Consider the following 14,686-nt stretch of genomic DNA (forward strand, 5'->3'; position numbering starts at 1 on the left):
CGACAGATGATGGGTATTATCATATTCATTTTGTATTCAAACACATGAATATGTGCACACATGGTGTGGAACAGTTGGCAGTCAGCTCCCATGTGTACAAAGTTTATTTGCCAGCTAACGACATGAAAGAAGTAATGCTTAACATTTAAAAAGAAATCTGAGAGATTGTTTTTAATGTAAACTGGTGGAAATGGTTGAAATCAAAGTTCTTTCGACATCAGATTCAAAGTAATGCAATGAGAGTTCTTTGTCTTAATGCTTTCAGGTAGTTGTCTCCCTGTAACACTTTACTTTCTCATATGATCAAGTATATCCACCCTCATGTCACAGTATGTTATGCAGATTCGTGAACAAATTCATTCATTTTCCATAATCACTTTTGGGGGTTGCAGGGTGCTGGAGCCTATCCCAGCTGACATTGGGTGAAAGGTGGGTACACACTGGACAGGTTGCCAGACTATCGCAGGGCTGACACATAGAGACAGACAACCATTCACACTCACATTCACACCTATGGGCAGTTTAGAGTCACCAATTAACCTGCATGTCTTTGGACTGTGGGAGGAAGCCGGAGTACCCAGAGAACATTCAGACTCTACCCCACCCTGGGGTCCCAACCCCCCGTCCCGGGTTCGAACCAAGAACCCTCTTACTGTGAGGCAACAATGCTAACCTCTTCACTACCATGCCGCTGTCATGAAGAAATGCCCATTTTTACAGTATGATGAATAAGTTTAAGTAATTCCAGTAGGCTGCTAAGTGTTAGATTAAGTCTATTTCCCTCTCAAGGTAATTATATTTTTGGCTTCAGTTAACAAACTAAATCTGGTTCACAGCCAGGCTGTTGTTTATCCACATGTCACACCACGCTGCCTGCCAAGCATGTGTCTATGACACCAATTACATTCAGAATGCATCATCAGTCTTTGTTTTAGTTTGACATTCTCAATCAAACCTAAATCATGGAACTGAATCACAAAAATACCGTAGTAATGAGAGGCGGTCCAGATTTTCTCTTTTTGCCTTGACAAAGAAGGTAATAATCACTGCAATCATCTGCTGCTCTCTACTCACACTGTGAAATGCACGCACCTTTTCATAATGGTGTATTGCTTGTTAATGAGATAATCCCTGTGGCACGTCACTCCTTGAAACTGAAGCATTCAGTTCAGGGCCAAAGTCACAGTTTTCTGTTTGTCAACAAATCCCATGAAAAGACCAAAGGAGCACCAAATGCATATTCATCTACAGTGTGGAACAGTTCCCAGCAAATGCAGTATTTACTCAATTTAGAGTAATTTGTGGAAAAGTACACTGCCCAGGTATTTTGGAAAATGACTCGGCCTTTTAAAGAAGACACATTTAAAGATTAACTTCTTCAGCAAGAATAAGTTACCTTTAAAGCACTGAGTGTCACAGATGGGATGTTTGAGAGTATCAAAAGGATTTATTTGCAATAACACAAATATAGAATAATGCCAGCTTTATCCCTCTAATTGTTTCCCCTGAGCGCTCACTGCATACAACAAACATTCTAACCAGGAACTCAAATGTGTAGTTTCAGTATATTTGCACATTATGATGATATACAGCCATATCGAGACGCACCAGAAGGTGAGACTTATTGGAATCTTAGGTCCAGACGCAGTAACAGAATAAATTACGTTAAAAGTGTAATTGAACGACAATAGAAGTGTCCCCCTACTCGTTTGTGGTGTCATGCTCACTAGTGAGCGCAACAAAAGTCAGAGTTAACCAAAACCTAACATTCAGCTCCTTTGGTGTAGAAATATCTGGTGAGATGCATCAGAAAAGTACAGGATAAGAGGTGAGATACTGCGGTTCCGACTCACCTTGCCAGATGGCATCACATAATTAGAAAAAGGAAAGAGGAGAGAAGATTACATTAACACCTGTCTGCACTGCTTGAGGGAGACATCAATCTAATAGTTTGCACCACGGCAGAGCAGTTCGAGAAATCAGAGCTGCCGAAGATGGTTTGAATAAGATGAGAGTGGGAGGGAGGAGAGACACTGCTGAGTGATTATTCAAATAATTAGACGGAAATGGGAATCATTTGAATGAGAGCCTCGTGGCGTGAAGAACACCTCAGCTGTGCCTCGAGTGCAGGTGTTTACAGAAGTCGGAGTGTGTCCAGTGAAACCTTGTGCCTCCAACCTTTTTGTATTTGCAGTTCAGATACAGTTCAATATTTTGGGGAAATACACAAATTTAATTTCCTGGCAAGAATTAGATGAGAGGATAACTCGTGTGTGTGTGTGTGTGTGTGTGTGTGTGTGTGTGTGTGTGCGTGTGTGTGTGTGTGTTTCAAGTGTGAATCTGCAGCCATGTGAGCAGCTGACAAAACTCCAGGAAGTCACCGCTTCAAGCCAGATAACAGTTTTCATTTTTATACTCGTTTGTGCACTGATTGAAGACAGAGTGCTAATTAATGAGCTTTAAAGGTTCTGGCAGTCTGATTTATAGTTAGTAGCTGTACTTATAGACATGTGAGTGGTGTCAGTCTTCTTATCCAACTCTCAGCAAGAAATTGATTAAACATTTTTCCTGATATCTAAATATATCTTTTTTTTTTAATGAGTACATGATCCTCTGTAGGTTGAGAAAACCCTCAAACCTCTGTAGCTAATAGAAATTATTTGGTGTGATGTCAAGTTTACATTTTTCAATTACATTTAAAATGTCCACCCAACTGGGCCCAGTCATTGGGGGGCTGTGGCTGAGGGGTAAAGCAAGTCATCCACTAATTGGAATATCAGCGGTTTGTTCCCCAGCGCCTCCAGTCTGCACGTCAAAGTATCCTTGGGCAAGATACTGACCCCCAAACTGCTGCCCATGGCTGTTCCATCTGTGTGTGAGTGCGAGTGAGTGGTTACTGAGTAGCAGGTGGCATTGTGTATGGTAGCCTTGGTCACCAGTGTGTGAATGTGTGTGTGAATGGGTAAATGTGACTCATATTGTAAAAGCGCTTTGAGTGGTCGGAAGACTGGAAAAGCGCTATACAAGTGCAGTCCATTTACACTTCTAACATAAACCAAAAAATAAGATGTATGTACATAGATCAAATTAAACAGATGAAAAGACAATGAAAATGAATGTAACTATAGCTCAGGGAGTTTACATAATTATGTAATTACTGTTAATAAATTATGTGTATTTAAAATATATTGAATTTACTCAGATAAAGTTTATGCAAAGTAAATAAGGTAAATTCCATGAGCTATAAGGCTCGTTCGAGATGAGCCAGGCCTGCGCAGATTTGATCACCAGCGATCGCTGCACAATGCATGCTGGTTAGTTTTGTGTCCAACTTCATCCCAACTTGCTCTGGCGTATTACAAAAGTAGACAGTGATAATATTCGCGAGAGTGAGGTGGCTACAATTTTTAGAGTCAAGCGCTGCAGTTGCTCTCCACCGACTGCAAGACCCAAGGCGTGATGGGAAACGCCTGGCTCTCATTTGTTCTAACAGCTGATTGGTTTAGATGTGGACCTAACAATATGACGTTTTGATAAACTTAATTTTTGTTGAATTTCAGAGATTTAGATGTTATTTGTCTGATTTGAAGATTTAGATGTGAAGCCCTGACTGATTTTTAATGAAAGCTGTTGTCTTGTATTTCTTTCCTCTGAAAACATTAACATGCTCTGCATGAGAATTCATGTAAAATAGAGGTTGAACCATGAACATGAATTACAGATCACTGGTAAAGCATTTTAATAAATCAATTTGCCGTAATTAAAACAATTGGAGACTGAGAACAAACTGATATATGCGTCTGATAACATTTAATAAATCAACATCATATCTGACAGGATGTGAGTGTGTCTGTGACTTCCTGTACGGACTGAAGGCTGCTGGAGACTGTCTGACATCACTGCAGCTTTTTTTCACCGCCTCCTGCTGCAGCCGCCTGCTCTCGTCCATTTTCCAGGCGAGGCACAGCCTATTGTAACATAAATTCCCATGGTCTATTCTTTTCAGTCTCATTTTAATTGAATTACATAAATGTTTTTTTGGGGTTTGTGTTAGAATTACTTGACCCAGTAAGATAAAAATATTTTTCTGAACTTCATAAAATAAGTTTAGATTCACAAACAAACACATGAATATAATGATTTAATAACATGTTGACAAAGGGAAAGTTTAGTGAAAAAAAAATTAAATATTAAATATCAAGAATCGGTTATTGCTCAACACTTTGGCAGAACATAGCAAATCCCCCTTGAGCAGCTTTTATTCGCCTCCCAAATACTTGGATGAAATGAACCGCAAAAGGTCAAGAGGTAAAATAAGGGCAGCCAATGAGCTGCTTCAACATAGTTGTTGAACAAATGCACCCTAAGTTGTTAACAGGGTCACTTCCCTCAAATTGCAAACCTAGCTCTGGTGGTGTCTGCCCGTGCACAGAGTTACAGTATTATGCACTGAGGTTCTGAGACATCTGAGATCGCTCCCCTAACACAGTGGAGGTTAATGGAATTAAAGGAATTCATTGGGAAAACATTGAGACATTTGTCTTTGCAGAAACAGTGTCCCAGATACTCTGGATAATCCACTGACCTTGCTGTGAGAATTTTTCATTTGAACTACTTTCGACTGAAGTAAAATGAAAAGTGTTAACAGTGAGGGTCTGTGGATCAGACAAAGTGAACAGGATGTTGTTTCTGGAAAGACACATAGCTGAGAGTGTCTACATTTTCAATTATCTGAGCAGCACATTCCTCGTGGTATTATAATCTCCTTGTTTTTGCCATTTGGATATGTATTTTTATTTTTATATACAGTCAGTGTGACATACCTTTACTTTACACATTTTGTACTTTGATTAAACTGACCCTTTAACATAGAAAATGACATCACAGCGCAGCTATTTTATACTTGTAGCATCAGCGTCACCGTTCAGATTACTGCTCCCTTAATTGGCATGTGGTCGTATTTACTCTTTATATATCTGCTCTACAACCGGGCACAGGAAATCAAGGGGCGGGAGGAGACCCTCATTCCTTAAAAGCACAGAGACACACAAATACACACACACACACACACACACACACACACACACACACACACACACACACATACACAGTCCTGAATGCCTGGGATTGCTGGAGAGCCTGGTGTGAGTGTGACCTTCCTGCTGTCAGATTCCTTCGACTGTCAGACTACATCGCAGTCTGCCAGGTGGTTGTGACCCAGTGTTGGGATTAGCCCTTTCAGTTCTCAGGCTGACTGGAGGGGGCCGAGTCTGGGAGCCGACGGTTCAAGTGCAGGTTACAGTGCATTCATTGCATAGGAGCCAGAATCCGCCTGGGATGCTGGGAATACTTTTATTGATAGTTTGTCTTAATAGATTCCCCTCACTTGTTTCATCTGGAGCAAAACATACTAAGATGATGGTGTTTTGGAACCTCTTCATGAAAGGCATTGTAAATCCAGTAAAGACAGTTTTTATTCTAAAAGAGTAAAAGAGCCAGAGCACATTTCGCTACAGGAGGCTCGCCACTGTAAAAGTATGAGAAAGAACTTTCTGTGCTTCACTTGTCAGGCGACCTTTACAGTAATAAGACAACTTGGCTTATAGTATTTTGGGCAGTGTGACCCCATTGGAGAAGGAAAGAGGCTATTTTCAGACTGGCTGTGTTGTGTACTATATATGTGCGTATGTGTGTGGCAGCAACATTTGCCCACATGTTGCATCAGATGAACCATCGGCCTTTTGCTTGTTATGATTCACATTTGACTTGTAGTGTTTCTGCCGGTTTTCTCAGGTATTCTGGTCTGGTGCTGTGTTTTTAAATGTGCTTAGCTCTGGATATGCAGGCACTAAACCATGACATTGATTCATCCTTGCAGAGTCCTTGTAGAGTAATGAAAGAAAGCCACACAATAGCCACAAGCAGGGATGCCAGTGGACAAATATAATACCTGTTAATCCTTTATCTAAACCTGTGTCTCTCACCTCTCTCCTCAGTCCCTCGGAACCACGGCCATAACACCGTCCTTGGCATCGACTTTGACATTGAGCTCGGCAACACGGCAGACGAAGCCAAGGACGACCCAGGTAAACACAACACGTTTGACAGAGACAATCAGCAACAGCCCCGCTCGTAGCAGACTGCAAACCTCAAATGATGACAGACGAGCCACATTTGCTGTGGGCAAAATGAAACTGACAATCAATTCCTGCAGTGGTTGGTACCGAGGCGAAGATATTACAGTGACCAGATGTGTTTTGATAGGCCTTTCACCAGGAGGTGACACATGACATCTGGCCGTATCCGCTTAAGTAATGGCTCACAGCCCAGAATGCACCGCCAGACTTTTCCACTTTTCACATTATGCTTGCTTGATTGCTTGAATGATTAATTGATCACTTGAAGTACATCAGTGCTCCGCTCATGAGCTCCATAGCACTCAGTGTAAAGTTCCTATGGCAACTATAAGAAAAGAGCTTTTGTGAAGAGACAGCATTTTATCCATCATATTTGCTCGATGTGATTTATTGATGTCAATGGTATGCAGATTAAATTGCCTAATGGTTTAGTTGCGTGTTTATTTTGGGTCACGGTGCATCATTTGCTATGCGGCGTCAAGTGAGAAGGCGTTTTCACTGGCTCAGAAAATGAACTGCGAAGTGTTTTGTGGAAACCCTATTTCAGGGACAAAATGATGGATGTTATTCTTATCTCCGAACCAATTTGCACAGCAATGCATGGATGCTGCTGCAACTGTTTTGCCTGCATTCCCTTAATGTTATTGTCTAGGCATCATCGCTGGGGAAGAACTCATCAGTCACTGAATATTATGTCTCTCTGTTGTAACTGTAATGTACTTTTATTATGGTGTAGGGTTTTGTGTGCATATGATAGGCTATATGTGTAGAAGTGCACTCACTCTTATTCACAGACACTTATATACTAGAGACCATCTTGAGATGGGATCACTCCGGGCGCGATACAGCGACTTGAAATGAGTGTGAGCCAGGGGTAAAGTGGAAGGTCTAATAGCTCCTTTCTTACTTCCTACCCCCCCTAATTCCGGCCCCTTTACTCGGACCACACCCATCTTCATACTCAGGCTTTATTTCATTCTCAGCTACACACCTGTGAAGTTTTGTGGCTGCATCTTGCAGACTTGTGATGCATTGCATTGGCAAAATCTGTACAGGTGGGCAGACATATAAACCCCTGGCAAAACCCACTACAATAGGTGTCTCCAGGACCAAACTTTGCCATGACTTCCTGTCTCTCACACATACACACACACATACACACAGACTCACAAGGAGAAAACAATATTGCAAAATGTCATGGCTGGTAATCATTCCAGCAACTCATCTACAAATATTCAGGGTATTTTAAAGAAAATGCATTTCTACTTGTGATTTATGCAGCTCCTTTTCCACTTGATTTGTCCTCAATGATTACAACAATACAGCAAATGTTTACATTTATATTGTACAATCATGCTTATCAGAAGGAGCTTCAACAGTACTCTTGTTCCCAGGAACGTGGAGTCACACAGCGGGGCTCCTGCGAAGCATCACAGAGACCAGAATTAAGCCTCTTTGCATGTGTGTGGGTCCTCCACTTCTCTGAAAAGTGTGTTTTATTCTCTTCAGAGTCGGGCTATCTGAGCTGCTCCTTTGATGACGGTCTTTGTGGCTGGATCAGGGACAAAGACGGAGACCTGCACTGGGAGACGACGCCTGATCCGTCAGGTAATTGAAGGGCTGTTATCACTCACACACACACACACACACACACACACGCACGCAAGGAATATTGTTTATTTTATAGTCAGTAAATGGAAATGAGAATAGCTGCGTTCTTTCACTGACACGCACACGTATGCAAACACACAGAGAGGCAGACAATCTGAGCAGCTCAATTTTGTTCTACTCAATTACAGGTCAAGATGAAAATTACTTGAGGGAAGTAGTTTGTCTTTTCTGCGGATTAGTGCTTTGCTCTACAAAGCGATGCAAATGAGAAGTGGATTACACGACCCATCAGCGATACCTGTGGCTCACACTAAATGGGAACACGACACTGTTTTTCTTGGGGTTCAGATGAGGAGAAAACGTGAAGAATTACGTTGAAAAGACTCAGAGCAGAGAGTGTGAAGACTAAACAGCGCAGCATACTGGCACTGTATAAGCGACACTAACTACATCTGGCTTCCTCTGCCATCTGGCTTAGTCTTGCAGTTACTAGTGTGTTTCCAGACACTCAGAGTGAGGCCTCAGTTCAGCCAAGTTTGTACTCACTCATTAGAGGAAATAAGGATTTTTGCCCAGACCTTTAAGTTCCCTGGAAAATCATTTACAGTAAATCATAATCTAAGCCCTGAGTGAGAGGAAACACGTTTAACATTTCAATTTTCAGAAGCATGTGGTGAATAGATTCAATCAGAGCATTTCAATATCTTATTTATAGATATATGAGTGTGTCCACCTATATATGGCTTTTACCATGTCTTCAGTGTGTTGTGAAGCTTGCAAATTTTACTCTTCATCACTTAAAGTTTTTGTGATAGACAGCCACTGGCAAACACTCATGGCTGTTAAAGGACTGGCACAGATTTGGAGGTGGCTCATAACTTATGCAGAAAGCTGTGGCCTACAGATACTTATCACACCCCCTGTGGTTAACAGCAGCCCTGCACAGATCTGCCAGATAAGCAAAATACATCAGCATTAATCAGCTATCACCCAGAAGCACTCTCACCTTTAAATTTTTAAAACTATATAGCTCTGTTATGACTAACTAATGCATGAATTGATTAAAAAAAAAAAAAATTTGCCACCGGCAGCTGGCTATACTTTGAGGTGATGAAACATAAGTGGGTCAAGTGTTTTTCAGTTCACCATTTTTTTCTTAGTTTCTCTTCTACTTGACTGTCAAGGTTGAAATATTTTTTATGTGTGCAAGGACAGGCAGACCTGCCCACATGGTGACGCTCTCTTGAAAAGTCAATGTCCTCCAATAACAAGGACACATTTTCTGATTAACACATAGCAATAGGCCATGCTGCTTCTTTAGGTTCAGTTTCTAGTTGTGCTGGCGCCAAATACAATAAGTTGAATGGATGGATTTAATTGCTAAAAGCATTGAAAAAGAACAGCATTTGCGAGTTTGCAGTGTGGAAAACTAAACAGCAGCTTGTCTTTCCAGAAATTATGTTTCACTGACTCAGGACAATCCACAGACCTTGTTGTCAACAGTGTGTGTGGGGACTGTTAAAAAGATCCAATGAAAAACAATTCAAGCTGAGCTCTGTCAGTTATCTAATAGTAAATAAATTGGATATTGTTCATGGAAAGAGCCAAGTTTCTGTTTATTTTTTCAAATGTTATTTTTCAATGTTGCAAGCACCACAAATTAAACTCCGTCCAGCACCTTCTACAGGGGTGGCAGCAAAAATCTTGCAAGCAGAAAAACTTAACAAATAAATAAATAAATAAAAACAGCATATTTTCCTCACTTACTCAGCAGCATTGAGCCATGCAGATAGTTTTGTTTGTTTGTTTGGATAAACCAATCCCCTTTAATTATTAGAGATGGTGGCATTTCTTTTCTTGACTGTTTTAGTTTCAAATCAGTTTAGTTTAGTTTGTTTGGTTCAGTTTCAGTTCATTTTACAAAGGTTTGTAGTCCATGAAGCCTATTAATATGCAGACATCATGCACACTGAGGACACACTGGTGAGCAAGTGATAAATCACACTAAATTTAGAGAAAAAATATAAGTGTGCTGCAAGCAGCAAAGGTGCAACACTCTCAGGCTACAGCCCAGTGTTTAACATTCACAGAGGCCCACCACAGAGTAATTTTTGTCTTTTTTAGGAGGTACAGGGGACATTTAGGGGGAGACAGCAGGTCAACAGTAAATGTCCAATAGAAGTGGTATACATCATCTGAAAGCTGGGAACCTGAAAATTAATTTGAGATGCACCTCAGCACTGTGTGTCAAGTTTTTCTAGTCAAAATAAACATTTTGGTTTGGTTAGGTGCCTGTATAGAAGAAAGTTTAGAGGGTTTAAGGAGGTATATGATGGATATTCCCATGCTCAATTATGTCTCATAAGTTGTTGCAGCAATATCTGAGTTGATACCATCTGTTAGAGGAAAAAGAAAAAGGTATACTTTATTAATCCCTGAAGGGAAATTCAATTTTTTCACTCTGTTGTCATATACACACAGGCCCGAAATACACACACATGCACAAACAGGACCTGTTTGTGCATGTGTGTGCAAACAGGGAGCTGCCCATAGACAGGTACCCTGTGCAGTTGCAGGTGATTTGCTCAAGGGCACCTTAGCTGTGCCCAGGTGGTGAACTGGTGCCTCTTCAGCTACCAGTCCATGCTCCATCAGTGGCATGCACAGACTTTTTGAAGGGCAGGGGCGAAAAGAAAAAAAAGGGCACATACAGCGTGTTCTCGCCACTGAAGAGGGCACTAAGTTCCGCGTGTGTTCGAGGGCACTTTCGACATGTTTATATGTTATACAAATGTCACATTATATATCCTTAAAACAGACTAACTAGACAGACTACTCAAGTTAGTCTGTAGTTAGGATCAGCATCCATGAGAACTGTGTAGATTCAACGTTGGACTGTGAAGAACACACAGAGACATGGATGTATGAAAGAAATAACTCCCTGGGGGGGTCTGGGGGTCCTCCCCCTGAAAATTTTCAATTAAGTAGATGCCATTTCCTGTATTCTAGTGCATTTTAACACCATATTAGCACTCCAATATGCAATCCAAACTGGTTCTGTGAGATATAGTTCTGGTTCAATATAGATCAAAAAAGGGCCCAACATAAAAGTCATTGCAACAGTAATGTTTTTACCACCCAAGAGGGCAGTTTATCATGTTTTAACCAGCCAAGAGGGCGGTTTAGTGTGTTTTTTCCACCCAAGAAGGCCGTTTAGTGTGTTTTGCCAACCAGGAGGGCGGTTTAGCACGCGTTTTTACCACCCAAGAGGGCAGTTTATCATGTTTTAACCAGCCAACAGGGCAGTTTAGTGTGTTTTTTGGCTCCAAAGAGGGCACTTGAGCGCGCGTTTTGGCTCCCAGGAGGGCACTTTGGCTGCCAAGAGGGCACTTTAGTGCGCCTTTTGGCTCCCAGGAGGGCATTTTGGCTGCCAAGAGGGCACTTTAGCGTGCGTTTTGGCTCCCAGGAGGGCACTTTAGCATGCGTTTTTACCACCCAAGAGGGCAGTTTATCATGTTTTAACCAGCCAACAGGGCAGTTTAGTGTGTTTTTTGGCTCCAAAGAGGGCACTTTAGCGCGTGTTTTGGCTCCCAGGAGGGCACTTTGGCTGCCAAGAGGGCACTTTAGCACGCATTTTGGCTCCCAGGAGGGCATTTTGGCTGCCAAGAGGGCACTTTAGCATGTGTTTTGGCTCCCAGGAGGGCACTTTAGCGTGCGTTTTGGCTCCCAAGAGGGCATTTTAGCGCGCCTTTTTCAATAATTGGGCCATGAGGGGGGGCGACCACCCCCCCTGCCCCCCACCTGTGCACACCACTGTGCTCCATACTTGGTCCATACAGGGACTTGAACCGGCCCAAGTCCCTATGGACTGAGCTACTGCCACCCAAAACAGATTTGTTGCTAAATTTTAGCAATTTTGTCCACTTGAGAAATGAGAAAAAAGTCAAAAATCCCCCCAAAACACCAGATTAAGTCAGCATAGAAAAATCCATGCTAAGAAACCCTCTTATTGTCAATATTCTTACAAAAGCCATACATCCTCTGAATGCCCAAGGTCTCTAGTTTTTGGTTGTAAAGTTAAATGAGGCTGTGATTATCCTAGAGGTCACAATAGGTCATTTTAATGTGTGATGTTTTAAAAAATACAGTCTGGCTTCAATGAAATGGCTACTTTGGGGAATAACATGATCACACATGAATAAAATTGGGCTCATTGAATTCACAAGAGTGTTAGTTTTCCAGTCATACCCAATTTATGCGATTCCAAGACTGTTTAGGGACCCCATTATGCAGAAATATTAACATACAATGGGCAAAAATAACATTTCTGCTGCATGCAGAAAAGCTGCATGGGACTAGCATAAAATGGGCATGCCTGTAAAGGGGTGACTCGTGGATATCCATAGAGTCTACTTTCATAACGTATTGAGGTGAAAGGTCCAAAGAGCCATGTGAAAATGGTAATTAAAAATGGTATTAAGCCTCCTCCCTGACAAGCTAACTAGCACAATTTAGTGTTGCTCATTTTGATTACAAAAATATATTTGGTTTATTCATCCACCTTAACATCCATTCCTTGCCTCCCCAGGTGGACGATACCTCACCATTCCTGAGGTAGGCAACAAGAGGACAGGGCGAGGGGCACGGCTGGTCCTTCCACTCACCCCTCCCTGGAACGACGGCAATCTGTGCCTGTCATTCCGTCACAAGCTGGCAGGTCACCACGTGGGCATGCTGCAAGTGTTTGTGAAGAAAGGAAAGCAGTACAGTCCAGCAGTGTGGGGCCGGACGGGTGGAAATGGCTGGAGGCACACCCAAATCACATTATGGGGCACAGGCCTGGAAAGTGTAAGTATCACAGTAAACATTTCAAAGACGTTACGCTCATACAGTGAGAATTTTAAATGATTATTTCTACAGACATTTTTGACAGTATGTCAAATGCTTGTTTCTGTTTATGAAAAATAAATCAGAGCAGCAGTCTGAATTTAAAAAGAGTAGATCTTTAAAAATGTAAGATTGACGTCCGTCATGAGTAGAAATGCATGCCAGACGTCTTTCATCATAAAGCGTAGGTAGTACCTCAGTGTGCATGTTGCTGCTGTTCACCAGGTGATCCTGAAGGGGGAGCGTGGGCGAGGCCGGAGCGGCGAGATGGCTGTGGACGACATCACCCTGAGGAAAGGCTCCTGCACGGAGGAGCACAACCTGAGGAGACTCTGACTGACAGAACAGAGAAAGGCAGAAAGAAAACAAGAGGGAAAATCATCTCAAAGAGAACTGACTCTGTTGTGACATCCCCTCACTCTGCCCGGGCTCTCGCTGACACCCCCCCCCCCCCCCCCCCCCCTCCTCATCCCCATCCCCCTGCGCCACCACCCCTCCCAGCCATTCTGTGAACAATATCCGAAAATTTGTGCGTCTCCAGAACAGTGGGTTTCTCTCTCTCTCTCCCCCTCATCTGTCCATGAATAAAAAGACTGAATTGAAATGTCATGGGCGGATCCCAGCAGCACACCCCGCGTCTTCTCAGCCTCCCTCTCACTCCATCACCTTGTTACTATGAAACCTGCATGTATCTACTTACCATGGAAATGTCCTCCACCCTAACACAGCCCTGGCAGCCTACCAGCCACAACGCTAAGAGGCCCACATTCACTTCATTTCCTCCTGGAGAGAGTATGCTTTTGCCTTGCTTTGATCTTTTAACCACAAGCCATTGCTTTTTATTTGCTTGATGTTAAAACATGTGGCCAGGGGTGCATTTTATGACTGTTTCCATCAGCAAAACATCAGAGATGGTATACATTTCTTTAAGGGTTAGAGATATAAAAAAATGTATGTAAAAGACAAATTGTATTTGTCATCATTTCTAATCTAGAACTCCAAATCTGATATAAACCCAAAGTATCAACCACAGAGTCAGTTTAGCCCTGCTTTTGTTGGTCTAATCTGAGTTTTTTGTATTGCAACTGCTCTATAGCACAGTGTGGACTGAAACGACGCAGCTTTTTTTTGTTGTCATAGTATTTCAGATCTGTTCGGTAGGAGAGGGTTTAAAAATTTAGCCCCTTCCCTACCCTGATCTTTTATTGAAGCCTCCTAAAGTTGTTCATACTCTCCGTGGTCATTGTTTTTCAGATACTTGAAATGTGTCAAACAGAATCAGTGTATGATTTTTGACACTTGCAAATCAACACTTACTTTCTATTATACAGTACGTGCTTTCTTATTATAAGTGCAGTTTGTTATAAAAGACGATACCGACAACTTTTTAGGCTTTCACAAAATGTATTATTGTAAATGTAGTCGTGTGTACATACTCTAAAAGTTCAGTCCCATATGTTGTGTGGTTTATACGTTATGTAAATTCATACATGGATATTAATTGGATTTCAAAATCGTTGGTATTTCAGTTTTTGATTAAAGGACTTGTATACAGCTGGAACCCTTGTGTAGTGCAAGGCTGTGTTTAACGTGCACAAGATGTGTATGTCCATGTGTTATGGTATAATGCTCTGTCTGTAACTTGCAAAGCACATAGTTGCGTATCATATGCTGTGATAATGAAGGGCATCGGCTGGAATTTTAAGGTTTTCTGTATGCATGGGTGCATTCACCGAATTCAGATTTATCCTGACCAGTATGTAAATAAAATACATTTGACTGATATGTTAGGAAACAAAGTATGATTTCTTTTCTTATCCCAGTCACTGTCAGCAACACAGTGTGTGAAGAAGAAGTAAAATTTGTTGTTTAAAGGTTTCCTTTTGAGCTTTTAACTACCAGTTGCATTGTTGAGGTCCAGGTTTTGATGTTTTGATGAGCACGTTCCCATATTGTGGGGACATATACTGCTCAAAAAAAGAGGGAGCACCAAGTCAGTTAAACTATAGGGATTTCAATGTGTCCATTTAGGAAACACAAGTGATTGTGAA

General features: G+C 41.8%; 1 protein-coding gene across 4 annotated transcripts in view; it reads left to right on the top strand.

The window, feature by feature from the left end:
• npnta (nephronectin a) overlaps positions 1–14,420 on the top strand; it is a 74,094-nt gene extending 59,674 nt beyond the window's left edge. For all 4 annotated transcript variants that reach the window (XM_033624885.2, XM_033624886.2, XM_033624888.2 and 1 more), the window contains 4 exons: positions 5,997–6,086; positions 7,647–7,745; positions 12,337–12,596; positions 12,861–14,420. In XM_033624885.2, the coding sequence (XP_033480776.1) occupies positions 5,997–6,086; positions 7,647–7,745; positions 12,337–12,596; positions 12,861–12,971 (560 nt within the window). In that variant the 3' untranslated portion in view covers positions 12,972–14,420. The remainder of the gene's footprint in view (positions 1–5,996; positions 6,087–7,646; positions 7,746–12,336; positions 12,597–12,860) is intronic.
• The last annotated feature ends 266 nt before the right edge of the window (positions 14,421–14,686 follow it).

Source organism: Epinephelus lanceolatus, chromosome 3, assembly GCF_041903045.1.
Source record: "Epinephelus lanceolatus isolate andai-2023 chromosome 3, ASM4190304v1, whole genome shotgun sequence".
Lineage (NCBI taxonomy): Eukaryota > Metazoa > Chordata > Actinopteri > Perciformes > Serranidae > Epinephelus > Epinephelus lanceolatus.